The 27838-nt window shown below is 41.3% G+C and overlaps 2 protein-coding genes across 2 annotated transcripts; one reads left to right on the top strand and one right to left on the bottom strand. All coding sequences in view use genetic code 11, as the record gives it.

Annotated features, from left to right (window-relative positions):
* Nucleotides 1-2514: 2514 nt before the first annotated feature.
* Nucleotides 2515-12633, top strand: EGR_04266 (nuclear hormone receptor; the record flags this gene model as incomplete). The annotated part of the gene is made up of 7 exons (XM_024493515.1): nt 2515-2938; nt 5765-6237; nt 6628-6688; nt 7026-7285; nt 7370-7825; nt 9104-9479; nt 12434-12633. The coding sequence occupies 7 exons, from the start codon at nt 2515-2517 to the stop codon at nt 12631-12633; spliced, it is 2250 nt and encodes a 749-aa protein (XP_024352023.1).
* A 3416-nt stretch (nt 12634-16049) lies between these two features.
* EGR_04265 (hypothetical protein) lies at nt 16050-21397 on the bottom strand (the record flags this gene model as incomplete). Its single annotated transcript, XM_024493514.1, has 4 exons — nt 16050-16139; nt 18356-18590; nt 19854-19957; nt 21329-21397. The coding sequence occupies 4 exons, from the start codon at nt 21395-21397 to the stop codon at nt 16050-16052; spliced, it is 498 nt and encodes a 165-aa protein (XP_024352022.1).
* Nucleotides 21398-27838: the final 6441 nt, after the last annotated feature.

Raw genomic sequence — 27838 nt, 5'->3', positions numbered from 1 at the left:
AGTCCATTTCACCTTATAAAATTACGATTGACGGATGAACTGGGGGATCGACTCACTAAGTGGTTTGCAATGTTCACGGTGTTGGTTATCCTCAAATGGCCCACCTCACACTTCTAAGGTTTCAAATCATCCATAGAAGACTGTGGTTTCCAACTGCGTTTTTGTCTAATGGACTAAAGAAGAAAATGTTTACTGGCTATGGAGAAAACAATAAATATGTTTGAAATCCATCCACTTTAAGGCGTGCAAGAAAATCTGCTTCTGAAATAGCCAGAACCGGTCAATTCAGTGATAGTCCTAATCTTACACGCTCTTTCAATCAAGACTCTGCACTATATCTATTAACAAAACTCTTGTGGGAAGGCTTCTATTGTCATGAGAGGGAGAGAGAAAAATCCTGCCTCTTTCTCATAATCCGTGGTCCTATGACGGTTGGTTCTAAACATAGAATATGACCTTTTCTTGGAAGTAAGGTTAGCCAGTCACGTAATCATATGCGAAATCAAATGGGCAATTTGGAAAACTACGTCAGAAGCAAAGGTCTTTGGGACTGGGTTTTTCCTCGCCTTGTATCTTATCGAGAAAGGAGTATAGACTGCGCCGGTGATTATTTTAAAGATCTGGAATTATTTGGTAGTGGACAACTAACAGTAGTATTGTACATATTGCTCTATTCACAACTGGCTGATGAATCAACAAAATTGAAATAAAAGGGGTTTTTTAGTTTAAGTTTAAGAAGAATGGCAGCTTTTGCGAGAAATTCATATAATGAGTAATTTCTCTACTAGTTAATAAAAATTAAGGTGTGGATCTTACCCCTGCACGTATCTGAGAGCACAGCAGCACAATACCACTGCTTGGTGGGGGGCTTCCAACACCAATCCCTAATTGGTGGATTGGACTTCGATCGAAGGCTAAAACTACCGGAGAGTGGGTCCTGTGGTTGTTTTAAGGTACATCAAGCAGGCATTTCTGCCCCTCCAGGTAGTCACTGTACTTGCGTGATTGAATGATTGACTGATCGCCTGATCGTTAGCGCCACTTAGTGATGGCATCCACGCCACTCGGCTTGTGCACATGTGGTTCATCGCGCGGGGCTCGTGACATGTGCTTTTTAAGGGTTTGTTTTTTTTAATTTCAATTTCCCATTTTCACGTGTCATTCGTCTTTCAGTTATTATCTATCCTGTCTGCAGACCGCCGATTCTGCTGGTTGCATAAGGCGTCTTTTTCCTAATGAACATTTTGAATTTATTTCCTCTTGACTTTGGCCATCAGTACTGCCAAAAATAAAAACAAAAAAACTACTCGTTTCAGGATTAGAGATAGAAATTAAGAAATATGAGAAGTTTCTGCCGGAATTGTGCGCTTTGCTTCAAACAATTAGGCAGTAGCGCTGATCAATGATCAATTAGTCAAGCCTGTCGTGAGTTTTGCCTAATCTTCAAACGTTGACGGTGAAGCTTGTCAGGTATGTGAATTTCCACTAAAACACACACCCAAACGTTAAGCAGATGTCATCAATCAGGCAAAATGTGCTAGTGACTTTTCACATCCTCCATTTTAAACAATCGGTTTCGTTTGAGATGGAGGGTGAGTTGAATTCTGGCCTTCCAACTGTGGATGTGCTGCTTGCACTGACATGATATGAATGACATTAAAATTTTCTTCTCAGGAATGTGTGTAATGTATTCTTTGCCAATTTAGAAACAGCTAGTTGCTCCAACTCTTATTGGTAATGGTCTGGTCAAGTATAACACCAGGTAAAGAGGTGTAGAATGTCGTTGATCAGTGCCATAACTTTAATAAGAATAATGAAACATTTACACTGTGTTTTTCGGTTTTCTCGTGAGACCCTGATAGCAAAAGTGTTGAGATTCTGTTACATTTAAAGGTAAATTCTTGATTTCGTAACGGAAAACTATGTGGGATTTATCGCACCTTAAAAGCGAAAACCGTCGATGTTGCAGCCTTGCCATCTCTAGCATTACCTCCTTGAAGGATTTTTCAAATTCACTCCTAATGGCTTTGTGAATGTGTGGTACTCCGTAATTTGTCAAGTCAAGCTCTTAATAAGATAGCGTTAAATGTTTAACTGAAGAGTGATTGAATGGTGTTTGTCATAACTGCTTACTGGTCAATGTTGGGTGTAAAGTCACGGGTTCTATAGCTCATCACATCGTCGTGCTAGCCAATAATGGTTAAGACTAGCGGTAGACATCTAAGCACATTCACTTCATTCATCTGCCATGCCAAGTGTCTGCGAAAGTCCAAATAAATTCCTTGGTCGTCACGGGTATAGCATAAACGCAATCATGTACTCCCTAGCTGACCACACCCTCTACAGCCAAGCACTGTCACCCATTTGTTGATAATTCAAACCAGCTGTGGGCCACAGAAATCAGCACATTTGAATAAACCATGCAAATTTCAGACTTTTTAATGCCTTTTAAGGGTGGATTGAGCAAAGTGGTTTGGAGGCCAACTTAACACCTGAAGCTTTCGGTCTCTATTCATGCATGCAGGAACTGAGGGGCGTATTCTAACCATTGTAGAAGATGGAACAAAGCCACGGTGGCTGGACAAGTACCCAGCAGCGGCTCAAGTTCACGAGCACCATGTCGGCCGTTCCGAGGTCTCCAAGATGTCGCGCCTTAAACAGAACCCCAGTCCTGGAGACAGTAGCCACCGCGACCCCTATGCCTTGACCTATTCACTCTATACTGAGGCACCACACCAACTGGGTGGTGGCCAGTTAATGAAAGGTGTCAGAAGTTTTGAAACCTATCCGCCGGAGGCACCCTACATTGCTCCACAGTCTGTGGTGGCTTCGCGTCCACTACCACCAACGCCGGTATTGCAGAACAATGGTGGGATGTATGAGGAGAATGGACGTGGTATTTCAGCGGTGCTAGGTGGGGAAGTGGATCCAGCCTTGAGTGAGTTCCAAATCAAGACGGAACTGTCGAGTCCTCAGTACCGAATTCCTGGCAGGTTAAATTTATTATTAGAATGCGTTTTGATCACAGGATCGTTTTTGTAACAGCTTGATATCTACAGGAAAGCTCGTTAAAATTTCGTAAGCTTTCTTTTAACTTAAATTAGAATGGTTGAATCGCTTTCGTAGGGAGTTCACAAAATAAAGTTTGTCCTTAGGTATTGAGGCCCAATAGTATTACGGTCATTTTAGCCTTCAGCTGAAGCCGCATATCATTTAAGCTCGACTATCTAAAGAGAAATAAAATTGTTAAATTTTGAGCTTACTTTAATGTCTTGTGAAATGATTTGCACTGCAGAGGTTCCATCTTGGCAGTCAGGCTCAATTTTCACCCTGTCCAGTAGCTATTTCATCTTTTCTAGTAAATTTTGATAAATTCAGTTTTAGGTTTTAGAGACATCAAAAAAGGGGTGTCCGAAAACACTACACAGTATTTTATATATTCCGGGGAAAAAGGATTTTACTTCCAAATATCAGCTGTCTTTCAAATCAATTTGAAGTGTCATCCAAATGTGTCAAATGGCCTTTCCCAGATGAAGTACTAAATAAACTTATCACCTAGCACAGTTTCATTCCAACTATCAGATAAAATTGGTTTTCTTTATCATAGAATTCATAAATGTCAGAAGTTAAGTCAGGTTTCCTTAGGAGTTTGTCTTTCAACCAAACTGTGAAGATGCTTGATAGCAACGTCACTGAGCCCTCTTGAGAATCCTACTTGATCTAGAGTTCCGCTCTGTTTGAGAACTATATCTGTGGAAGGAGAAATGTGCTAACCATCACGTGTATCCACCGCTAGTCTCAAGAATACTGGCCTAAAAGCAGTAATTTAACAAAAGACGATATTTAAAACTGTTTTGTAAGGATAGGGTTATGCTTCTGCTCCTCCTTCACCACTTCATTCCCAACCGTGTCTATCTGGGTTCTATCCAGCTAGCAGAGAGGTGGAGGAGGTATCTCGAGTTCACTTTATTGGCATCGCCATGCAGGTATCGTAGACAGCTCCGCAGCGGACATTTCCAGATGGTAGTGTCACTTCTGTAGTTAATAGTATTCCTGTAGAGCACGTGATTGTAGTGATTGCTAAAAGCAGATGTTACTTTCAACCTTTCTGTCTGAGTTCATCACATTTCTTCCATCCAAAGCATGTTCCCTTCTTCCATCGTGTCAAGGTCTAGCATTCAGAAACGGATCGAGTTTGCTTTCCGCCACCACCAATGTAATGCCCCGAGTCTCTCCTGAAAATAAGTGAAGTTATGATGCTAGGCTAGGAATTGTATTGCTGACATACAGAAGGACTGATAGGACACTGACATGGCCTTGGTGGCCATGGCGCCCAGTGGTAGTATCAAAGGCGGAGTCTTAGGTGCCAGCGAAACAAAAATGAAGAATTAAACAACTAATCATAGTATTACAATATCCTCCTGCTTTCGTTACTTTAACCATATTCCATCCATTAAGTTGTCATGTGTTTATTATTTTGATGACCTATGGTTTTAGCAAGTTAGGTTATGATCGAAGGCATTGATTTTATTGACATCTGAGTTGACATCGACAGCATCTAAATGAAGAGGCGATGGTGATGAAGGGGGGGAGGGTTAGAGCGATTGACGCACTCAAAAGTGCATGCACAATATGAACTAAACGTCAAAATATGTGCATCTTCCAGGCAATTATTTTTGATTTTCGATTATCTAATCTCGCTTAGCCGCATTGTTTACGTTGAGTGCACACTTATTACGCGAGCAGAGAAATGAAACTGCAACCCCCTTATGGTCCCCGGGTTCATCTGATTGACATGTTTGACATGTTATTAAACTTGGGTTTGTAGTTCGAGACAGCCGTGAAGCCAATGCAACCTACAGAAGAGACGGAAGGCTAGTGGAAGAGCGAGATCTGGGTAGCATCTGCATTATTTTAGGTGCCCTCTATTGTCAATCCCCTAAGCCGGTCCTCACAAGACTTTGAATGGTCTGTCATTGGCCACGAGACGGAAATGTAGACGATATGATGCATTCCCGTTGTAGCGAGACGCCTTTTCATTTAGATGAGAGTCTTAAATGTTACTCCCTTTAATGGATTAATCGCGTTGAAGGAGGACTTCATTTATGAGACCTTGAGGAAATCTGGATGATATGTGAAAGTGACTTCATTCTGCATTCCAATCGGTTTCCGAAGGAACCTTTTCTTTTCCTTGATTGCTGCTGTTTGGAAGTTTACCTCGGTTGCTCTTAGGTCCTTGGAACATGCGAGGGCAACGGGCCGTAAAATAATGATTAAGTATAATCTTTGTGTGAGTGTTGGAAACAGTTCCCTAGGTAGGATTTTGGTCAGCGTAAAGAAGGTCATTGTCCATATCTAGGTTGCCAAAAACCAGCACAATTTTGATTACCATTCTTTCAAAGACAGCCGCAGAACTAGTCATCCGCGGCATATGCCTTCCTTCTGTAACTTTTCGGTGTGGCAGCTGATCGGCAAACTCGGAATTAGTATTTTCGGGGCGCATACGCCAAAAAGCCTTTAATGTAGAGTCTTAGTTATTCTTGAGGACTGGATAGAAATCAAGGTGGATTGAAAGTCCTCTAGCGTTGGTGGCATTAAAGAGCTTCAATGTCACCAATATGGGTTTCCTAATCAAGGAAGACTGAGTAGTCCAGACAAAGTTATTCTATAGCAAAGGCTCGATTACATATTTCATGTTTAATAGCCATATTTGTGACAAATCAATTTGAAATTTCTAAGTTTCACTGATCGTCATCTTTTGTAGATTGCGTCGTACTCACCAACCCCCTAGCCGACGAGAATGCGCGCCAGAAGAGTTCCACATGGAACCAAAGCATCGTTAACAACTTTACCCTCCCTATCTCTAACTCTAATTGGCTTCAACCGCACTCCAGTTACCACACCTCCCAATTCCAGAACGGTGGTATAGTCCTCCTGGACTCCTTTAACTCGGAACACTCACTACTCTCGAACTTACAATTCCAAGAACGACCCGCCTTTGCCTCTCTCGACCCCTATGCTAGTCTGCCACCGACGGGGAGTAGGTCTGGAGCCTCGTCAGGGTCTACAGCCTCACCATCTGTCGCCTTCTCGGTGCCGAACTTCGGCAGTTGCTGCACGGAGCCCACGCAGGGAAATTTCGACTCAAGTGTCCTGAAACCGGCCACCTCGGAATGGATCCCAAAGCCGGAATCGGAGGCGAGGGGCGTGTATCTGCAGGACTTCTCACCTTTTAAAGTAAGTGGTCGTTTGGATTTCCTGTTTGTCTTCATTCCAAGTTGATCAAAGCATAATGGATTACGACAACATTATTTTTGCCTACTTTTCGTGTTTACACTTAGCAGAAGGCTGTACTTCTTCGTTTCCTTCCTTTTCATCAATTATTATTTTAAAAAAGACTTGGGTGTAGGGTTTAATAATTTGCACCTATATTAGTGTTTTTGGACTTCTAAATGCCGTTTTCTAACTGCATGACAGTGAATTTCTTCGACAAAGTTTTGCTGGTTCATTTTATTTCCGACTTTTTACTGCTGCGCGTCTGGGGAGGAACTACTTTAAGTCCTAATTAAACATTATAAATGAAGCCTTGAATTAAAACGTCATCTGCTTCACTTTTCCACATTTTAGAATAAGGTGTTGAGTTCCGGGACAACCAATCTGCGGCAACCTTTGCTATCCTCTGTGGAAGGTTAGCTGATCTTCACTCCACTTTGACCTTTGACGACTTTGGCAATTATGCTCACCTATTAGAGCAAAATTCATGTTACTAGCAGAAATGAACAGGAAGATCAACTTTAATAATGTGATTTAAGAAGACGCCTCACAGTTATCTTATGCTTCGAAGTAATCACAACGAAACATGTGTGAATTTTTCACACCTCTGACGTCCTTGAAACATTTCAAGTTATTTATTTACCAGGAGTGTCAGGTTTATGGCATCCGGCAGTAGACTAAACTCACAAGACCGAAGTCATGTGACCATACAGCTACTTCAATAAAGTTACCCCCTCAAACGCCTCCAACAGGTGATCAGTGGTTCAACCGCCTGACGAAGGCTTGGAGGACCGCGTGGCGAGACGGAGTGTTTCCAAACCCTTCTCAAGTGCGCCTTCCTTTGGATCTGACCGAGAGCACAGAGGATTGGCGCCTGACACTTGCAAACCTCTGGAGCGACCTCCTTCTCCGTCGTGTTGCTGATTTCGCTTCTGGTCTATTTCACACTCTCCACCCCAAATCCTCCACTGATTTCCGTCTCTCTTCTGCTCTCCTTGGATGGATATTTAAAGTATCCTAACCTTCCTCCCCCTGCTGCCTTCTCAATTTCGCCTCGGAGAATCTCACACGAGTTGTTTTTACTCACGTATTTCAGAATCGCCTGGTAAACTGCGTTCCGATAATTTTGGCCAATGCTCTTCTCCAATCCTCGGAGCTGAATGCGACATCTTCATCGCCAGCTCCACAGTCGCAGAATCAGCAGAACGAGTTAGACGACGGTGGATCGTCGCCTCGTTCACCGAGGGACTGTGAGGCTTCGTCAGGCGGAACTTCCTATGCTTCGCCCCGTGTCAACGGTGGAGGAAGAGCTGCAACACCAACATGGTCAGTGAGCTTTCAGGTAGCACCGCAACATCGTGTCTTCATCAACCTCTCACAGTTGAATGCCAAGTTGGCGGAAAACCACACCACTGCCTCCTATCCCATGCTCCAGTACTTAGACGCCTATGTCTGCGAACTAAATAAATTCCTGACCGGACAGACTCTCCTTCTCGGTGCGTATATGGCTATCAAACTCACCGAACCACCTACTCCAGGAGAGCTCATCCAGGTTCGTCTTCTCATAGCGATCTTTGAAGAACCAGTAGATTCTATCAGAGATTGAGGTGATAATTAAGATGAGCTAGCAGACTTTTTTCCTATGTTCCTATAACCTAGTACTTTTCGAACTAGCCGAACTCTTCCTGACCACAAATCCAAAGTTTTTTTGTCTTTATGGTACTGATTTATCTTGCTAACATGAGTTACTGGCTTTAAAGTTATTGTGATAGCTGTTTGTTTGTCACTGTAAGCAAATTTATACTTATTTTAAGAGCCAAATTAAGTTTATATCAAAGAGAGATGGAAAGTGATGAATGGTAATGTCTGGAAATGAGAAATGATATTTTCAGTGGCCTAGTTTATAATGTATTTAGTTTCAGTTACCTTGGCCTTAAGTGGTTCAAACTATTTTACTTGTTAATTTGATCGGCCTATTTATTTTTTGGTCAGCAGCGTAGATTATTTCCATTTGTGGATGCTGATGTCCATTTAAGTAGTTTTGAGTGGTTTCTCAGGAAATTTCTAAGTATTATAATAAAGGAATTTTGTCTAATTAGATTTAAATTATGAACAGAATTTATTTTGTTAATAGGTGCAACATTCTACTAATAATAAGTTCTAAATGGGCTACCAATCACGGTTTTTTCGTCGGGATGATTGGTTGTCAAAATAATAATGTAAATGATGCAACGCTTACGCAATGGTTGTTCAGTCCGTAAAATTCACGACTAAATTCAGCATGAATTAATGGGTTTTTCGATCACCAGAAGGAGTATGCTTTTGTCACTTGGTCGACTTTTGTTGTTAGCCACTTCTGCGATATATCGTCGTGACAGCAAGCATCATGCTAGTCTTTCTATGGCCTTTTTATCAAATGAAAGTATTATCAAATTTGTAGAATGTTTCATGAAAATCGTGGCAATTTTCCATTACTAATGAGGTGGCCTTCACCGGCGCCTACGATCTGGCAGTCTGTCAATCGAGTTATTGGCTTTCGTACAAGAGTGTAGTGGTTCCGTCTATAAGCCACGTTCAGACGCTAAGTAGACCAGAATAGTTCTGACTCAAAAAAAACTACTTGGAATCAGCTCGACACAGGAACCCGCTTTCAAAATCTATAGCCAATGCAATTTTTTGTTAAATTTTGACATTTCATGTAGTTGGTCTTTTTCATTTCCCTTTTTTAAATTCTTAGGTTTATTTTGTTTATCAGTGCCATCATTTTTAGTCTTCCTTGCGGTTATCTTATCTACCGAATTGTTTAAGTGACGTATTTGTTATGCTCTAGAATCCCCCTTCGGATGCAGACGTGCAACTGATAAACAGCCTCAACGTGAAGTTTCTCCACCTCTTCGGAATGGCCGCAGACCACGTGGCATCCTCGATAGTGAATGGGGAGCTTTGCGACTCCCTCCAGACCCAAGCTAAGGCTATGAACGACGCCATTTGTCGGCGTACAAAACTGCCCGATTTTCTTAGCTGGAGTCGACAGTTTGATGAGAACATAAAGTCTCTGCTCTACGATGTCTGGAACATCAGTCGACACCAGCCACAGGCCTTTATATCACCCGGTCTGGCTGCACTTTGTAGTGACTCAAATCCGTCACCGCTGAAGCTCCTTCACCTCCTCTCTGGACCCACTTCCGATGAAGCCCTCGATGTCGGTTAGTGTGAGTGCCTGGAGGGTGTACAGATCCGCACCGCATGTACATACCGCAACCATCAGGCGCCACGACAATCACCTAGGATGCCAAAAATCACCACCACAAATAAGCAATGGAATATGTAAACAAAGCCGCCTTCACTGCGACAGCAGCCTCCAGTGCCTTTGAAAAATGAAAAAAAAAAAAACAAACAATACAGTGCCTTTTGTCTGTGTAATTATTTTGCTCAAATGCGCTCTAACAGCTAAGTAAGGGGAATTGGTAGGTCCTTTACCTTTTTCTTAATCTCTCTTTTTTTTAAAAAAACAAATGAATCTGCTTTACGCGATTGTCATCGCACTCCAACTAGTGCCTTACAAGGTTGAAATGAAAATGAAAATATAAACGGATGTAGGAGAAGGCACTGATAGTGAGTACCAAAGCACTTAACTTTGATATTTTTACTTATCAAGCTTCCTCTTGCCAATGTATACCCCCTAATCACCCCATTCCCCTTGTTCCACTTCGCCCCTTTCAGTCTTCTTCCTATGTTCAAACCTCAACGGAGCAGCCGCTCTGTCTGGGGAAGTGTGGCAAATAAAGCAGATCGGCAGCTTTGTTCTTATGCAAGGCGTGTCTTCTCCAATGCATTCTTTCCACCATTGTGGACGTTTGTACCACTACCGGTTCAAAATGCAGCCTTCTAGATATCCAGGTAACTTTTTAGTATGTGAGGTAATAGTAATTAGTCGTATTAAATGTAGCCCAGGGGGTACCCCTCAATTGTCAATCGAATCTGGTGGATGAGGCTTAAACTTGCCTGCTTCATGGACGCATCTATTTTTGGATCTGGAGCTGAGGGAGTGAAGCCTCTTCCGGATTTTGTGGCACTTGGTATGGCGCAAGGTGGCGGAACGCACTGCCCAAGGACGAGTCACAAGGTGCTGGCTTATCATACCCCGAATGGCCCTCTGATCTTCATCAAAATCGTCAATTACGGATTATCACCGACAAATAAGTCAAGGACAGCTTTTAGTCATGTTTAAGGAAGGTGATGATGGAATAATAGCTTTGCACACATCAACTGGGTCAAAAATGTTGTGAGACAACTGAACCTTTGAGTCCAGGCAAAAAGACTAAAAGGTTTTCCATTTATAGTTCCTAACTGACCTAAAATCAGGGCGGATTTTGTGCTGCAAAGTTCGATAGACGGAAGAGGATAATAACATCAGTTATCTCCAGACGAATTAACACCTAATTTACAACTCTAAAGCACAGCAAGTAATCCCCAGAACACTTGGCTCCCTCTATGTGAGCTGCACTGCAGACACAATTGTTCGCTCGAAATTGTTCAAACCCTAAAAGTCAAATAGGATTTATGGCTGAGATAAATCCGAAAATGTGTGAGAAAACTGATTCATCTGTCCCTTCATCAGAAATAGTCTGGACTAATCAGTCCGTCGAAAGAAAATCACCGACAAGTGAGAACTTTCTTACCTGCAAATTTTAGAAATTAATGCTGAAAAGTGCTAGTTTTTTCTCATTTAGTATTTTCCAAATGGGAAGTTGTTCTACATCTTGCCTAGCCACCACCGACAGCTTCCTGAACCCACTGGTAATCTGCATACGACTAAAAGCACATTTGTAACGACATTTAAGATCAAGTGTTTTCGGGCAAGGGTACATTCTAGCCTTGGTTAATCAAAAAAAACGCCGGTGCTATCTCTCATCCGAATTGCAAACTTTCGGCCTTTTTAAAACTGACCTCTGGTGTCAAGGAATTTGATCGAAAAGACTGACTTGTAGAATACCCAATGCATTATGAAAATGAGGCTTTTACTAAGGTTCGTTGTAGCGCCTCGAGACTTCCCTGAAGACGAAAGAAGAAGTAATGCTCAGAGAGGATATACATAATCAACATACAGAAGGGGCTGGGGATACTGGCACGGCCCAGAGGCCAGCCCACCTGGCAAAAGTACAATAGCCAAAACGTAATGCGGCCTTTTCCCAAAACCGAGAGTTAAGCAAACAGTAAACGTATTACATGGAGTCTTCTTCGGCGAGACGTGGAGCTAAGAGAAATATGAGTTGCTCCGAATTCGGTGGCTTGTGCCCTTAAAAGATGCATAATGCTTTGCCAATTTTTATAAACTCTGTTTTCAATTAGGCGGCATGTCCTTTGGGTCATGTCAGCAGCCTCAGCTCCTGTATGTTAGTAATTTATCTTTTGCCATACTACTGTAGCGTCCAGGGACTCCCTGAAGACGAAAGAAGACACAATACTCGGGCAGAATATATATATTTAGTACGGAGAAGGCGTCTGGGCTATTGGCATGGCCCAAAAGGCCAGCCCACCCAGCGAGGTACAAGGGGGCTAATTCGAAGTACAAAAGTGGCGCTTCACCAGAACCGATGGATTAACCACCATCGTATTACACTACCATGCCTTATTACGCCTTCAGGGAAGACTTGGAGCACTGCTGTTGTAGTAAAACCGACAGTTATTGCAAAATCTTAGCAACAGTGATACTAAGTGTTTTTTAAAAAATAGCCTTTGGAATTTTTGAAAATATGTTTGAATTACACATTGATTCAGTTAAGTGCGTTGCTGTAACATCCAAAAATCTTTTTAGGGAAATTTTGAACACCATCAGAACTAAGAATGGTAGAAAATCATGAATACACCTTTCTGGTGTTTCGAACTCACATAAATTTAAATTTTGCAAAAACAATATCAAGGCCGTCTCTAGTAAACCTATCCTGTACTTGTACATTAAATCTAATAAGGAATTAATTCATCGTGGTTATTTTTCGGAGTGTCCTTATATACGTGAAATCAAATAAGTAGCAATCACGCAAAAATATTGTGTGTCTGAAATGACTAAAAGTATTTGTTATCGAATTAGGCAGTAAACCGCCTTTTCTACTTGTTTTATTTAAGTCCAGTCAAATTTTCCATCGCACGTTTTGCGTAGCGCCTCAACCAAAAGTTAGGGACCAAATGGGTTTGGAATGGGCAGGTGTTGATGTGTTGATGCGCAACAAGTTGCCCATGTACTCGCCAGGCATTATAACCCGAAAGTTGAGGAACTATATTTGGATGAAGATAGCATCAAACAACATCGCATCCAATGGTTGGCGAGGCGGCGCCCCCAATAAACCTGCTAAGGCGTAGCGCCTCTGTGGGAATGCAATTCTCCATGGTGATAAAATCAAGTTAAAATATGACATCTAGTTGCAAAAAAAAGTAGCGAAGAAAAGTTTCCCTTTTGCTCCTAACTGAAAATCGTTTTACCGCTGCAAGTAAGATGGCTACCTCCATTTCTTTTGTTTTATGGACATTACTGCCCCAAATAATTTGGAATTCCCAATTGGCATGTTTTTACGCATCCCATTAGCCCCCATTTAATTGCTATTTTAGAATAAAAGAGAAACCTTACTTGGGCTTATAATGGCGAAAGGTTTTTCAATGAAAATTGGAAAAAGGGAAGAGATGATTTTTAAAGAGGGGGAACAAAAACCGATTACGTGACAAAAAGAGAATAATTTTTCGGTCCTCTTGCGTCACAAGTCGTGCCCTACAGCAAAGCCGTTTTTCAGGGTGGCCACGAGGCAAATTAAGCACTTTGTTCGAGGCTTCGCAAATACGTTTTCAAACCACTAAAACCAAGATGCGGGTTTCAATGGCTTAAAAGGCAATAGTAACTCCTTCCAAAAATGAATTCATATTCGTTTAAAAATGCATAGTTACTACTGGAATTTTATTGCTGCCATTATATCAAAACAGGCGCAACACTTTTCTGACTTTCTCCCTTAACAACGTTTGGTAGTCCTTAAACTCTAATACTAATCATTGTTTCCGATATATTTGTTGCTGTGAAAGCGCTAGTTTTTTTAGAGTGGCATATTTTTATGGTTAGCGAATTTCTGTAGACGATGCAAAGTACGAAAATGATCCGATAATGAGTAAAAGGGGATTTGACGTTAATGCTATCCAAATAACATTGAACACCTTAATAAAAATTGACAAGATAAAAGAGCTGAAGTTACCCAAATTAAAAGTGTAGGCACTCTAGCCCTCCTGGACACAACTCCATTGCGAATGTTCGGAAAATTGGTGGTCTGTTGTCCAAAACGACAAGATCAGAATGGTGATCCAAAGTGTAGGAACAATTGAATTTCCGTAAAACCCAATTTTTGAGAAGTTTGCTACTAACTTTGAAGGATACATCTACATGGATTCATATTGGAGATGGGTGCCTAGCAGAATGACTTGATTCTGCTAATTCACTTAAAATCATGCGCATTCTTTTTCAGATCACCCTATGTTGGGAATCCGTCTTACCGTATGCCGAATGGATAATTTGGGAAGCCATTACTTCCTAAAGATCTTCGTATGCAGCATGATAGTTATTAAAGCTTGACTAAATTTATCCTGCATTAAAACAATTCTGAAACGTTAATATAATCCTAATCCTCTGTTGCCATAGCAACGTTGCGCACAATTTCAATTCTGAAGTAGCCTTCACAATTCCTTGATTGTGGTCAGAGAGGGTTACAAGGCACATTTTTCCTGATATCTGTGACCAAAATGCCATAATTCCATATACTTGAAGATTAAAAAATATTTTATGGTTGCATTTAACGAGTGGTGCTCTCCTTCCTTGACTCTTTAGTTGATTAGGTAAACGTACTTTCGAGGACCTACAGAGGCGAACCTATCGCAACATCGAGAATCACACTGAGAGCGTAGCTGTCATTATAATCGACTCTCATGTGAAAACTCACATGGTGAATGTAGAATGATTAAGCTTCATCTTGGAGAAGGGGATTCTTAATTGTCCCTACTTAAAGCAAAGCTAACTAAACAAAGCAAAGCTAACTAAACTCTAGATATCCAGGGACACGATTTTCATCCTGACGTCTACTGGAATAAAGCTGATACAGTTTAACTGTTCGTTTTGGTTTCGTGGTCACTTGAGGCTCCGCTCATGGTACATTTATTTGTGGCTTGGCCTCCGGGCCATGTCAGTAGCACCTCACCCCTTCTGTGTGCCGCTAATGGATATTCTCCTTCGACATTGGAACTTTTTAGGTTTTAGGGAAGTTTTAAGTTGTTACAAACGTTTATTGACGCCTGTTAGGAATAATATATCTATTCTAGCCAGGTATCTTCAGACTGTCTCCATTCTGAGTAGGGTAGTTGCATCTCCTAGGATTTCAAAAGGCGTAGTTTCCCGAAATTTTCCACCAAAATGAACTTCGTCAGTTGGATTAAATAAGGTAAAGTGTGTGAATATTTTTTTTAAATTTGTCTACACAATTCCCTGTTAAGTCCTGCATACTTAGTTGTCTGAAAACCACAGGTATTTTATGTCTGGAGTTGGTAAAATGTCAAAGTTGAATCAAGGATGATCGAGATCTAGTATTTGGTGGACAACCTTTGACGGTGCCCTATAATTCTACAAAAATCGCCTTCTTCCGTAGCATTCGAATTGCCCTCAGTCGGTTTTCAAATGTTTCATTCCACATAAAGCAGTGTAAGTTGTGTAATGGGCAACAAGTCACAGAATTCATTCAAAATTCCCCAAGAGTTGCTAGGATATCATTAGCCAAAAAGCTTTCACATGACAATCAATTTTTTACTGCCAACATGGCACCATCTTAACACGTGAGTAAAAAAACAACCATAATTTCACCACCTTGCTACTGCAACCTGGCTTGAGAGTGTAATGGAGGACCTCTTTAGAATAGTTGAAAGTCATCGTTTAAGTCCGATGCAAAAATATCAGGAATTCCCTTGCTATTATTTCAGAAAAAAAGTGGTTCATTTAATGAAGATCCGATAGCTTAAATTCAAATCCCCCCACGTCAGGTTAATTCATTAATGATGACTTAAGCAAATCTTCACAAGAAAACTTACATACATGCGTATTTGAATGTACCTTCTAGATGAGAGATAGTGAGTAAATACGCCCCTCGAACACACCTAACCGTCCAACTCCTCTGTCCGTTCCATGGGCCTGAAGGCTGAAGTGGAGGAGAGAAACACCATCCTATTACAATGGATATTGTAGGAGTTAAAGGCTACCCAAAAAGGAAAAAAGGTTTGATATAATTGAGTAATAAAATGGCGGTACCTACTTTACCTTGTGACCCATCTTTAAGATGATTGACGACTTACGCAACGACTTCGAAACTGTTTCTTTTTCACAATCATGCATTTTGGATGAAAACACTGGTATATTTTGTTGTATCGCAAGATGTTTGTGTCTCATGCATAAATACTTCATGCTGAGGATGAAGTAGCTTTTCTTTCGGTTAGCTCCTTTGACACTGTACAGTCAACTACTTAATTAGTTCAGTAGTATTCCGCGTGGTAAACTGCAAGGAAAAATCGGGAAATTCAAGGAGGTAGCCAAAGTATTTATGCTACTAAATAAAACAGAAAGTCAAAAAATTATGTCAGACTACCTTTTAAGACTAAAACTTTAGCTTTAGGTCCTCTTTCATATTTCTCAATCCCCTCTATGAATCAGTGTATCCAATGTAGATCAGTAGGCTAAAAATCCTTTCCGGCTCTACTACATCTCATGAACCACACTCTCGGATATTCCTTTTCCCACCAGTTTCTTCATTTTTAAAAAAGAATGCTTTCGATGGAGATCTTTCGGATAAATTCTTATTATTCGCTCAGTTCACCAACCTCTGAACCTAATCTCGAGTCCTTCGAATTGTCTAGTCTCCTTTCCAAAGAATAGATGTTCCACTTAAAGATAGGTCTAGCCTTTGCCTCTCACAGACACCACTTCCAAGTTGGTTCCCTTTATCATCGACAAACTAATGCATTCTTGAGCCGCCTGCAACTTCTAAGTCTTTTTTCTTAAAATCGCCTTTCAGTGCATTGTTTCTGCCAATGCCAAATCAACCAATTCCTCAGCGGGGATTGTTCAACTTCCGTTTTCCTCTGAATCATCCATTTGCAGTTCCCATCCTTCCAATTTCCCTACTTCTTCGGTTCCCACTCATCTAGACTGTCCCATCTTTTCACCAGCAACTGACCACACCATTGAATCCACCTATTTCCCAATATGTTGGTCCTTAAGGATATATCTGTACCACTTTCGATTGCAGGTCACTTTACCGCATCGCCAACACTTAAATACATTCGACTATATTCCATGTTTTCCAAGTAGCCAGAAAAAAATTGTTCAAAGATATGGGACTCTCAGTTATACCTAGTCTTTTGTCGATTCATTCAGTGTTTCCAAGGAGGATTGGCTAGGCAGAATTTGATTTCATCGCTACCTAATTCGTATTTCCCCTGCCAATTTGGATTGGTCTGTGTCCAATCCATTGACTCGTCCAGCTTTGCTTATCTCAGTTTCAAGTCAGATAATTTTTCCGCCTTTTCTCATTGTCAAAGCCTCATCGTCCCATCAGTGAAATTCATCTTAATTTTTATTTGGTCATTTCTTTACTTGGGGTCATTCTCAGGTCAACCCGCTGCATGACCAACATTTAGGCAAGACCATTACCTAAAACCACTGTGTCAAATTCGTCTGTCCAATGCTTTCGGGTTTTAAAAACAAGGACAATTAAGAAGAGGGCCAAACTACGATCCAGTGAACCTCTTCCTATGACGCAGCATCGGCTAAGGCGAGAGCATTATCAACTCGACGAACCTTTAATGAATTGCCTGAATGGGGGGAGGAGCGGTGTGGGCGCTGGCATGGGGCGCACGCTTTGAAAATAGGACACGCGGCCATCCATAAAGGGGCTGTGTGTATATGTACGGCAAATGGAACAACTTCCCCTTTCGTGAATAAAAGGAGCGTCACTTGTGCTGACCCCATGTCATATCAATCACTGAGTTAGTGTCTGCATCACCTGGCGTGTGTATCACCTTTTGTTTCACACTTTTCACCTAGATTTTACTTTGCAGTTCAACTTATTCCCCTTTTGATCAAATGCGGCACATATGTGTGACGCTGTTATATAAGGCCATCAAATACTATTGAAGGGAGCGTTTTGTGAAGTGCTTTGGTGTTTAACGGTTCGCCATTCTTCAAATCTTTCCATTAATTCACGATTTGTGTTAACCATCAAAATTTTTTTTCCGTAAAACCTATTGATAAGCATATACACTCACTTGCCTTGATATGGTCTTACGTGCTACCATAAATCGTAAAAGTAAGTTCAGAGTAGAGGCTGGCGGTGAATAGGGCATTACAGAATCCCTAACTGAGTGTTCACTCAACAATCATGTTGTCAGATCAGTGTTGCCAAATTTTGCCATAATTTGTTATAACTTTTAAGGCTATTCAAAATGTGTACATTCCTATGATCCGAGCGTGATTAAACAAAGCCGAATCGCCTGACGAGGTCAAACCTTGGGTAAATTAAGTTACTTCTCTACAAATTGTATGTGTGCAGTGGCATTTGATTCCAAATTCTCCTATTTACGCATTTCTAGCCTCTACTACACTCCTCTATCCGGCTGATGGGATGGAAATAAGGCAGGCATTTAAAAGACCGGTACTTCGGAATTCTAATTGTTGTACATATCTGAGTTGCAAAATCATTGAAATAAGGCACCAAATTTTTTTGTACTACGGCCTAAGGTGTTATTTTTTACCTGGCATTTTCCCAACGTTTGATTTTGTAACCAAGAGAGAGTTGCGATTTGAGTAGTCGCATGATATCAATGTGAAGAGATGAATAAGAAATGGCGAAAGTATTTAATACCCAACATTCATTTTAAGTGTATTAATGCTTAATTATTCCCTGCTAACAGTAGACACAAAAGCGAGCAGATTACAAAGTAACATAACAAAGTGATTTGGGCTTGTGATGCTTTGTTCCTCCTGCCTTTTTTAACTCCGAACGAGATGAACTCGGAATAGGCAGAGGTGAATCGACCATGAATGCATGAAAGAATGAGAGATAGATGATGATGATGATGATGATGATGATGATGAAGCGGGAAGGCGAGAGAGGGGGAAGGAAGGAAGTTGAGGATAAAAAGAGTTGTGTTGGTTTGTATCAGACAGATGGTGGATAGATAATATGGTTAGATAGATGGATAAATGGATCTCGGTCGTAATTGGTGTTTGCCTGTCAGTAAATGACCTATTTTTAGCGGAAAATTTCATCTGCGGTGTGCCACACACAAAGGGGGTGAAGTTTTCCGGTGATGCTTTAGAAGCTTGAAGTGGATGCTACATTGTTTGGGGACGACCATTGATATGGCGGTTCGTTCATTGGAGGGTACAACACCAAAAAATATTTCTCATTGCAGGTCATTCCGTCAGTTGACTAGCAAGCCTTGAATCTTTCCATCTTCCGTCAATAAAATGTGGGTGAAGGCAATTTGCTTAGCATTTGATACGGGTCTCAATTAATTATGCTGTCACCTGAACTCTACTGTTTTCTACCTCCAAAGGCAAATGTTCTTATGATTGCCAAAGTAGATTTACCACGTGGAAAGTCAAGGTGGATTCCCAAATTAAGGTGGAGTCATAAATTTACCTGTGTGGGCTGGTAGGCCGCCAATTTAGTGTCACAATGGTCTGTTCATGTCACTTCTGGTGAGGATTCATCCAGTCCTTCCAATTTTAGAATGAAGTCATTTAGGGGCTTAACTGTCTCATAAAATCCACAAATTTTTATTTCCATCAAGGTTATAACTAGTTGCTGGTTATTTACTACTGGCGACTTTTGATTAATTCACTAAGAATTTTCTATTCTCAAAAGACGTCTCGTAAGCATTCTTCCATTACGTCATATTTTGAAAAACAAGTTTGTTTCTAGATTCCCAACTTGGAATACCCTTAATCGTTTCACTAAAAAGACCTTTTTTAAACTTGAAACTGTCAATTAGCCTGTAAGCTTCAGGTGTGTGCTCCTGTGATAAGGCTGAGTGAACAGGCGACCTTAAATCTCTCTCCACGCGGACTAGGCATGTTCTCTGAACAGCAGCTATCCAGTCAACCAATCAACCAAACCAACCGCGTGGGCTGCCTAAGCAGTCAAAACATAACTTGTTCTCCCACTCTCTCCCACCCCACTTCCCGCCCCAGCTAAACGTAATTGGCAGCGTCAAGGTCATCGTGACCTTGCCATCGTCGTGCAGCCTGACGCGACCTGAATTGTGCGTTTGACAAAGTTGGCATCGGCAAGATCATCTCTGCAAAGTGGAGGGGGGGGGGGGGAGGAGGGAGGCCATCAATCATATGCCAGCGCAAAACACTTCAGCGGCATGAGTGCGTGGAGTGTCACACTTGCATTCATTCTGTGTGCAAGTTACAAGGAGGTGAAGAGAAGGTGACTCTTGACAATCAATTACCACGTGCTTTGCCTCCACATCATAAGTGATAGGGAAGGTAAAATCACTTGTCGAATTTCACCATTCTATTATAAGGTAAAAGACCTTGTGTGCCATCAGATTGGCATATTCCAACCAAAGCATCGTAACCCACACTCCCTTTCCAACTTTGCTAAAAAGAATTTTCGGCATTGGTGTTTAACGGAAAAATGGTTTTGAAAGGTCGCAGAGAATGAGACAAAAAACACAGACAGTGGTTTGATTTTGTCAAGTTTCTACTCAAGCTAAGCGGAGCCCCATTAGATGACGAGGAGGAGACTTTGTGTGTGTTTACAGTCCCTGTTTGTTGTTTTTTTTCCCCCAAACACACTGCGTCATGGGCTAGTGAAGCGAAGTGTCTCAAAGCAAAAAAATTACTCCCATTGAACTGTAAAATGTTTCACATAACTCGAAAAACGCCCACGCAATTTGTCATCAGAGCGGAACATTCAGGACTGCTTCGTAAGTAAGTAAATGGCTTTGCAACTTGGCTTTATGCGCAATGCAGTAATGTGCCCCATTCATACACACACACGCACACCCACCCATGTTTTCGCTGACACTAGTTGGGAAGGTGACACTACCTTCAACCACCTCAGCTCTCGTTGCATTCAGTATATAAGTGAATGAGTTTCTTTCGGTCCAATAGATGATTCATAAAGTTTACTGGTAAAAAAAACGGTTCCTCAAGGGGGTCACCCTTGTCAGTGCTGTATATGTCACCACTAATTTCTTCTCTCTAAGTAGTGTCTAAAGTTTCCGCAAAAAATATTTGAAAAAGGAGACGCTTCACAAGAAAACTTTTCGCATTTATCCGTCTTTAAATGCATTTCATCTGTTCATAATCACCCAGATGAAGGAAACTTTCGCAGGCGTTTGGGAAATTTCGGTGTTCTATTTATACCAGGCTGCCAAAAATAAAAAGGGACTTAATTTTACGGAATATATTTACTGTCAAAGAAGCCCCAAAATGTCGATAAATCCTTCTCATCTCAACTATAACTGGAAGAAAACGAAAGGCAACTTTTAAACAACTAAAATGCTTCTCAGCAGCCTGGAGGAGGTATTCAGTGAGCCCGTATGAAAGATGAGACAATTGGTGGATAATCCAGTGAATGTAATAAATACTTTTTCATGGTCAACTCCTGCAGAAACATGATATAGCAAAACCCATGAGGATACTATCCCTCTTCTACATCGCCGATAATCGCATATATCAGAGCGCTTGCATTATGTCCCAAAAAAGTTAAAAACTCTAGGCAAATTCGACATCATAAATAATGGCTCTACAAACCATGCCAAACTTTGTTTCGTGAATGCCTTCAAATAAGGTTGGTCGCCGCCCACTCACCAACGTGAGATGCGCCTGTTACTACGGTTGGGAATCGCTAAACAGATGGCCAAATTGTTTGAGTAAACACCTACCCACCTTAGTCAAGCCGCCTCCGCCCTCTCCTCCTTCCTCCTGTCCACCTTATTTAGCTTAGCACCAATTACTGCTCACCTCATTTCCTCTTATCTCGGACAGAATGTCTGCAATGCTCACATTAAAAATCCCATTTTTAGCGCCCATGCCCTGCCATGCGCCCTACGTGTATATTCACCATGCGCGTAGTAGTCACTCGATTCATGATTTGCGATGACAGCTAACATCTAATCGCATTAAGGCACATGACTCCTTCAGGCGACACTACTGACCTGTGGTAGCACATTTGCACAGAGCATTGGATTGAAACGCTCAACTTGAATAAAAGCCTTGTGGCTCTTCCCTCCCGGAAAAATTTGAAACTGAATGCACCCTGCATTTCATCCTGTGCAGCATTTATCTTCTTTTCAATGCTATAATTCTAGTCATTCGAACAGGAAATGGGATATGTATTTTACATTAAGGTCTAGTTAATTTTTTAAAATTTTCACGCCACTTAAACAAAGCGCTCAAATCCTATTGGCTGGTGACCAAGGTGCAAATCTAAATAACATACTTATGTAAATTTCCCCATTAAAACAACATTTGGCCGCGTGCTGTTAGTAATTCCCATACACTTATTCATTTATTCACCACATCCTTTTGCCAATTAATTCTCCTCAAATACAATGAGTCAAGGCCACAAACTAATCTTCCATATTCCCTTTCAATTTTGGGCACAAAATACGGCAAATGATAACATGCAAGTGAAACACTTTTATCAGGTCATTATAGGTAAATCTAGAAGTCATGAATTTGACAGACGCCATCCAGTGTTATTGGTGGCTATTAAACAATTCCAGCCGCCAAGACTGGCTCTACCATTTCAGTTGCTTGTTTGAGCAGCACAAGCCAACCTCCTGGTTTAACTGGACCGATAAAGCGCAATTTATTGCCCCCTCGCTCCCTGATGCTGCGTCACAACTGCGCGAACACCAAAAGCCCAGTCGCAATTAAAATATCCGCTCACTTCGTACTGCAAAATGGCATCAATTTGAGAAGTTCACCCTGCCAAAAATTAACGCTGTGATAAATAAATTTTTATTTTAGAGTCATTTTTGGAAAAAAGATCAATGTCCACCGGGATTAGGCAATGTGATTATTCTTCAAGATCATAGATAACTATCTGACCTGAAGCAGCATCCCTTTTATTTCCTGGTTGTTTCTGTCACTTTTTAAATAATCGCAAAACAGCGGCGAGTGTTATTGTCTTTTCACCCTAGCACAATTCAGCCTCCACCAAAACGGAAATCAGTGTGATCATTATAAAATTATAGTAATCGAATAGATTCATGTGAGTTCTTATAACAAATATTGAGTGTTAAAAGAGGCTATCTTAATAGTTCACTTTTCTGCTCATGCTGCAATGCAGTCCACTATCGCTAGTCCCTTTCTAACCGCACGCAAGCCTGCAGCAATTTCCACATTTGTCCAAAGTTTTGCCCCAAGCACCTGAGAAAAAACGTAGTTCTAGACACCTGCGTTACCATCCACCTACCCAGTTCACTCTTATTTCCCAATTGTCCATTCTAATTCGCATATGATCAAGTAATTGTCTAGTATTAATGCCCAAAAAAGGTGATAGTTCATGGAAATATATTGCGAGAGGAACATGGAGGAAGGGGTGAAGGAGTCTCTCCCCTCTTTCCTTCCTCTTTTGACCGACTGACTAGACGTGATTGTTTCTTAACATTATCAAATTCGACTTTAAAGCTTCTGAGACTTTGAATTGGAGTTTAAATGCTAGTTATGATAACAACAGGCATCATCCTCATCATGATATTGATGAGAGTGATCAGAAACTGTCATATCTCGTCAATTGGTCGGAAGAAAGTCCTTTGCTTGTTCGTACAGGGTCTCATACTGCCTTAAATCTCACCAATAAGATCCCATACCAAACTTTGGCTAGAATGAGATGGAGGAGGGGGGAAGAGGAAGAAAGTATGCGAATGCCTCACCCTCGTCCTCCGTATTTCCCTCATAATAACTTCCCGTGAGCTAATTATCACCTTTTCTTGGCATTACTAGCAGACAGCCACTTGATCATTTACAAATTAGAATAGGCAGTCGGGGAATAGGCTTGAATTTGGGTAGGTAGATGGAAAAGGAGGTGCCTGAAACTGCGCTTTTTCTCAGGTTCATTAGGCTACACGTTGGACAAAAGTGGAACCTGCTGTAGGCTTGTGTACAGTTGGAAAGTGACTAGAGATTAAGGCCTGTGAGGCGTTCAAAAGCTTTCTATTGTTACTTTATTATTATTATTGCCTTATAAATAATGCTTTTTGTGTCCCTTATCAGCCTTACACGAATTCCACCTCTACCCAGGTGTCTTAGCCTCTCTCTGCGTTGCCTACAAAGCTGTTTTTAGGAAAGGTCATAACTAGCATCGTCCATTCAATAAATCCCTTAAGCAATAAACTTGTCGTAAAATATGTTCCTCATTGAGTTTGACAGCTTCTGGCTGGAAAAAAATATCTAAATGGAAATGAAAGGGAATTAACCCGAAGTCATAGTCATACCTTTCATCTCAAAACTCTACTTCATGGGTGATCTTTTAGACGCCTTGAAAACTATCCCAATTCAATATGTGTTAACGTTTTTTTGTAAAAACTTTTCTAAACAGTCTTCTTTATTTGTCCTCTTAAACATTTTGTTTGTGTGACGAACTGCAAACCTCAACATGCGACGGATAACGAAGTCACGACACCTCTCACAGTGAGCGGGATGATTTGTCTCAAAAGGGCGAGAATTTTTTGTTTTTAAATACTTGTGCTGGCATGGGGGACTTTACATTTTCGGTTTGGTTTCAAGGGCACTTAAAGCTCCGCCTTTGCAATTCTGCCGGGCAATATGATCTTCAGGCCATCCCAGTAGTGCCCAGACCTTGTGTACATAGGTAATACGCGTTCCGCCCTAGTATTATGTTTTCTTTCTTCTTCAGAAAAGACTCGGTGAGGTACATCGGTGGAAGTGGAATGCGAGCCAGAACTTTAAGGACAACTACCCTCATCTCCATTATCGACTGCTAAACCTTAACCTGAAGGCAGAAGGGCACACGCGGCGAATGGAAGAATCCATGACGACCCACAAGAGAAGGGTTTGAAACAACGTCTACCTTCAGCAAACACCACGTCCTCCTCCACCTCTCTGCCAGCTTGACAGAATCCAAATAGACATGGTTGGGAATGAAGTGACGAAGGAGAAGCAGAAGCGAAACTCTACGAAACTATTTCAAGCATTGTTCTTTGTTAAATGGCTCTGCTAGAAGACCAGTGTTCCTACTACTTGGAATGGACATGCGACATGGTCTCCACAGCTTCAGATCAGGTAGAATTACCAAGGAGATCATGAATGTTGCAGTCAGATACCCTCTCCATCGCAGTTGTTTCGTGGGTGTTGTTATTACAGCACATACTACACTGAGATGGTCGACTTGAAAGGTCGATCAATGGGAGCCCCGAATTCGACGCTCAAAAGGAAAAGAGGCTATGTAATAATTCGACTGCTTGTTTAAATCGCCATTTTGGTTTCGCGGATACTTAAAGCTCCGCCTTTGTAGTTCTGCTGTGCCAAAATGACCTGTAGTCCTTGTTAGTAGACGCCGCAGCCCGTTTGCATGTCGGCAATACACATTTAGTCTTCAAGGAAGTCTCGGGCGGCACAAAACTTCTATCCAAAACACGATTTTCCCTGCGAAAGTACTGTAGACGCGGAATTCTAACTGATATTTTTGGAGAGACAGATAAAAATTCTACATTCCAGGCATAGCATTAGGCATTGAATTCCCAGTTTACAACTGTAATCGCTCGAGTCTGGTGTTTTCTCCTAATAATTGGAATTGTGTGTGGTATATCATCAAAAGGACATGATTTGTAGCCCACCCAAATACCAGAGAAGTATGAAAAGCCATTCACTTATTTCTCAAACCTTTCCCCACCAAGTGAAATTCTCCAAACCACTTTGCTGGAGCAATTTTTTCGGAACCAAAATGGAAAACATTTTATTGTGAAATCTTATCTTTATCTCCGGGCAAAAAGAAGCAGGAAACTTTAAGTAAAACTAAGAAGCATGAATAAGTAATGCATCTCGAAAATGCCTACAATAGAGGTTCGCTGTAACAACTCAAGTCTTTCCTGAGGTTGTGGGAAGACAGAGTACCAGGGCAGAAAATGTATTTTTGCATCAGAGACTGCCTGGTGGGACTGATGGCATGACCCCGGAGGCCATTTTCACCTGTCAGAAGTACGAAGGCTCAGCCTCTGGTGCCATCCTTAAACCGAATCAACACGGTTTTATTTTGCAGCCTAGCTTACTTCAATGATGCTTACTTTAATGGGGACTCATGATAGTGGAGATTTAATGATTCATGGTGTGCTTTTTTAAAGTATGTTGATTGCAAAAACACCCTGCAAAAAATAATGGTTTTTAAATGTGCCTCCCAGATCATGTGATTCACCCCCAAGGTCACATCAATGTACCCCAAGTGGTAACAGGGCAGTGAAACTCGTTCTCCAAATTTACTCTTCTTCCATAGGAAACCAAATTTCAATGTACTTTTTCAAACAAAAACAGAGCCTGTCTAGCCAGCTTGTGAGGAGCCAGTTCGGCGTTATCGATGTCCCACTACCGCCACCGCCTCCGTTGTTTATCATGAAAGGCCCACTTGAGGTCTGTGTATTTACCTACTAGGCAGCAAACAAATACTAAGTGCTGCCTCTCTCGCCTGGGTAATTTTAGTGTAGGCAAAATCATTTATGAAAAGATGGAAACTGTCAATTTTCTCAGTCGAGTGCAATCCACCAGCTCGTATCTATGTTTCCCGAACTTTGTTACAGGTGTCTATCAATCAGCTTTCTAACAACGCAGGCCACGTCAATTTCATATCTTTTCTCAAATTGAAGCACCTTTTAGCTTCTTTTCCAACAATGTGTGTTGACTTCAGCTGGAGCATGCACTTCAGTTTTTCAAGCACTTGTAGGTGCATAGGGAAAGGGAAATAAACAGACAAATTTGAAAGGAAGGAATAAAAGTAGTATAAAATTGGTGTATTTAGGTGAGAAGGTAGAAGTATACACATCAATGGATAGATTGAAGAGGAGGAGCGCAATATCTATTGCAAATGGTACCTTGTCTGGGAAAAGCGAAGTAAATCGCATGACTGTAATTTTGATATCTACTGAAGATGAGAAAATTTGATTCAAATCTCCAAGAGCATCGATGCGTGAGAGTAACTGGATATAAATGTGGTCGTTCGTAAACACGCTTAAAATTTTTACCACAAACGTATAAAGATGGGACTGTATTCCTTTAATTGTTAGTTTAACTCTCAATTTTGGTAACAGACCACTTAGAGGCTCCGCCATTATGCCTCCGCCGGGCGGCTTGACCTCTGGGTCACGCCTGTAGATCTTAAGCCCATCTCTAGGTCAACACTATATATTCTACCCCAGTATTGGGCATTCTTACATCTTCAGGGAGGTGTCGAAAAGCTAGGGGGAAGACACCCAATTAATAAGGGAAATTGTATTAAAAGCTAGTCATATTTAGGAGGTTTTAGATCTGGTCACGTAAATTCGCAGGTGATGCTGCTAGTTAGCCTTAATTGAATACATCAGTCCAGCATGAGAATGCCAGATGCCAAGCAATCTTCCCCTCAAATATCATTTTGATCTTCAGGTTTTCTTATACCAAAAGACCTCTGAAAACTGTGCTATAATGTACTGGAGCTTCAAGAGAAGATACCACCCTACCTCAACTGGTTGGTTAGTTGTGACTGTAAATAATAGAGTCTAGGTCCTTAAAGGCATCCTGACATGAACAGCAGTAAATAATCGTATTTCATTGTATTGTGCTTGTCTTTTCTGCACAATGCTGAGACAAAACCCGGACTCGAAGGGCCATCTGTAGGATCTTATTCAGTCTGACACTTTGTTTTCCTTGGTGGAAATCTCAAAGTGCTCAACTCTCATTTGAATGGAAAACTCTTCCTCTAAATCGAAGACGTATTCTAACCTCGGTGTTTGAAAGATACTTCCTAGCAATGGTCTATGCTTCCATCAAAGCAGTAGAGTGAGGAGTTATAGGGACATTGAGCGTGATTTAACGGTCCAAAAGAATTGACTTCTACTTCTTCCTATTTTTTTCCCGTCTCCTTTACGGTGGCGTGGGTCTCTGCTTATTTCAACTACTTCATTATTTTTCCTTCTCCTTGGGGGCTTACATTCAACCCGTTTCCAGATTTATGTACATTTAAATGACCTTAGAGACAATACAGGTATCAAGTTGGTATCAAGGGTGAAACATCTCACCTCAGGTCACCTCTAGCCAAGGGTAAGACCACTTTCACCTGGGCTTCTGTGAAAGGCGGTTGCTATGATAAGGAAAGTGTTTGCATTTGGTGGCAGAATTGGGGCGGCTCATAGCTGAGAAAGCTAAAAAAAATTAGCCAACTGCTTCACAGCTAATCCAATTTGAGATTTTGCGTTGAGGTGAATAGCAAGGGGAGCCGTGTGATGAACATCTTCCAGCCTTAAGTGATACTACCCAGGC

Source organism: Echinococcus granulosus (genome assembly GCF_000524195.1).
Source record: "Echinococcus granulosus chromosome Unknown EG_S00026, whole genome shotgun sequence".
NCBI classification, from domain to species: domain Eukaryota; kingdom Metazoa; phylum Platyhelminthes; class Cestoda; order Cyclophyllidea; family Taeniidae; genus Echinococcus; species Echinococcus granulosus.
Note: the sequence above shows the minus strand (reverse complement) of the source record. Positions and strands in the feature narration are given on the sequence as shown.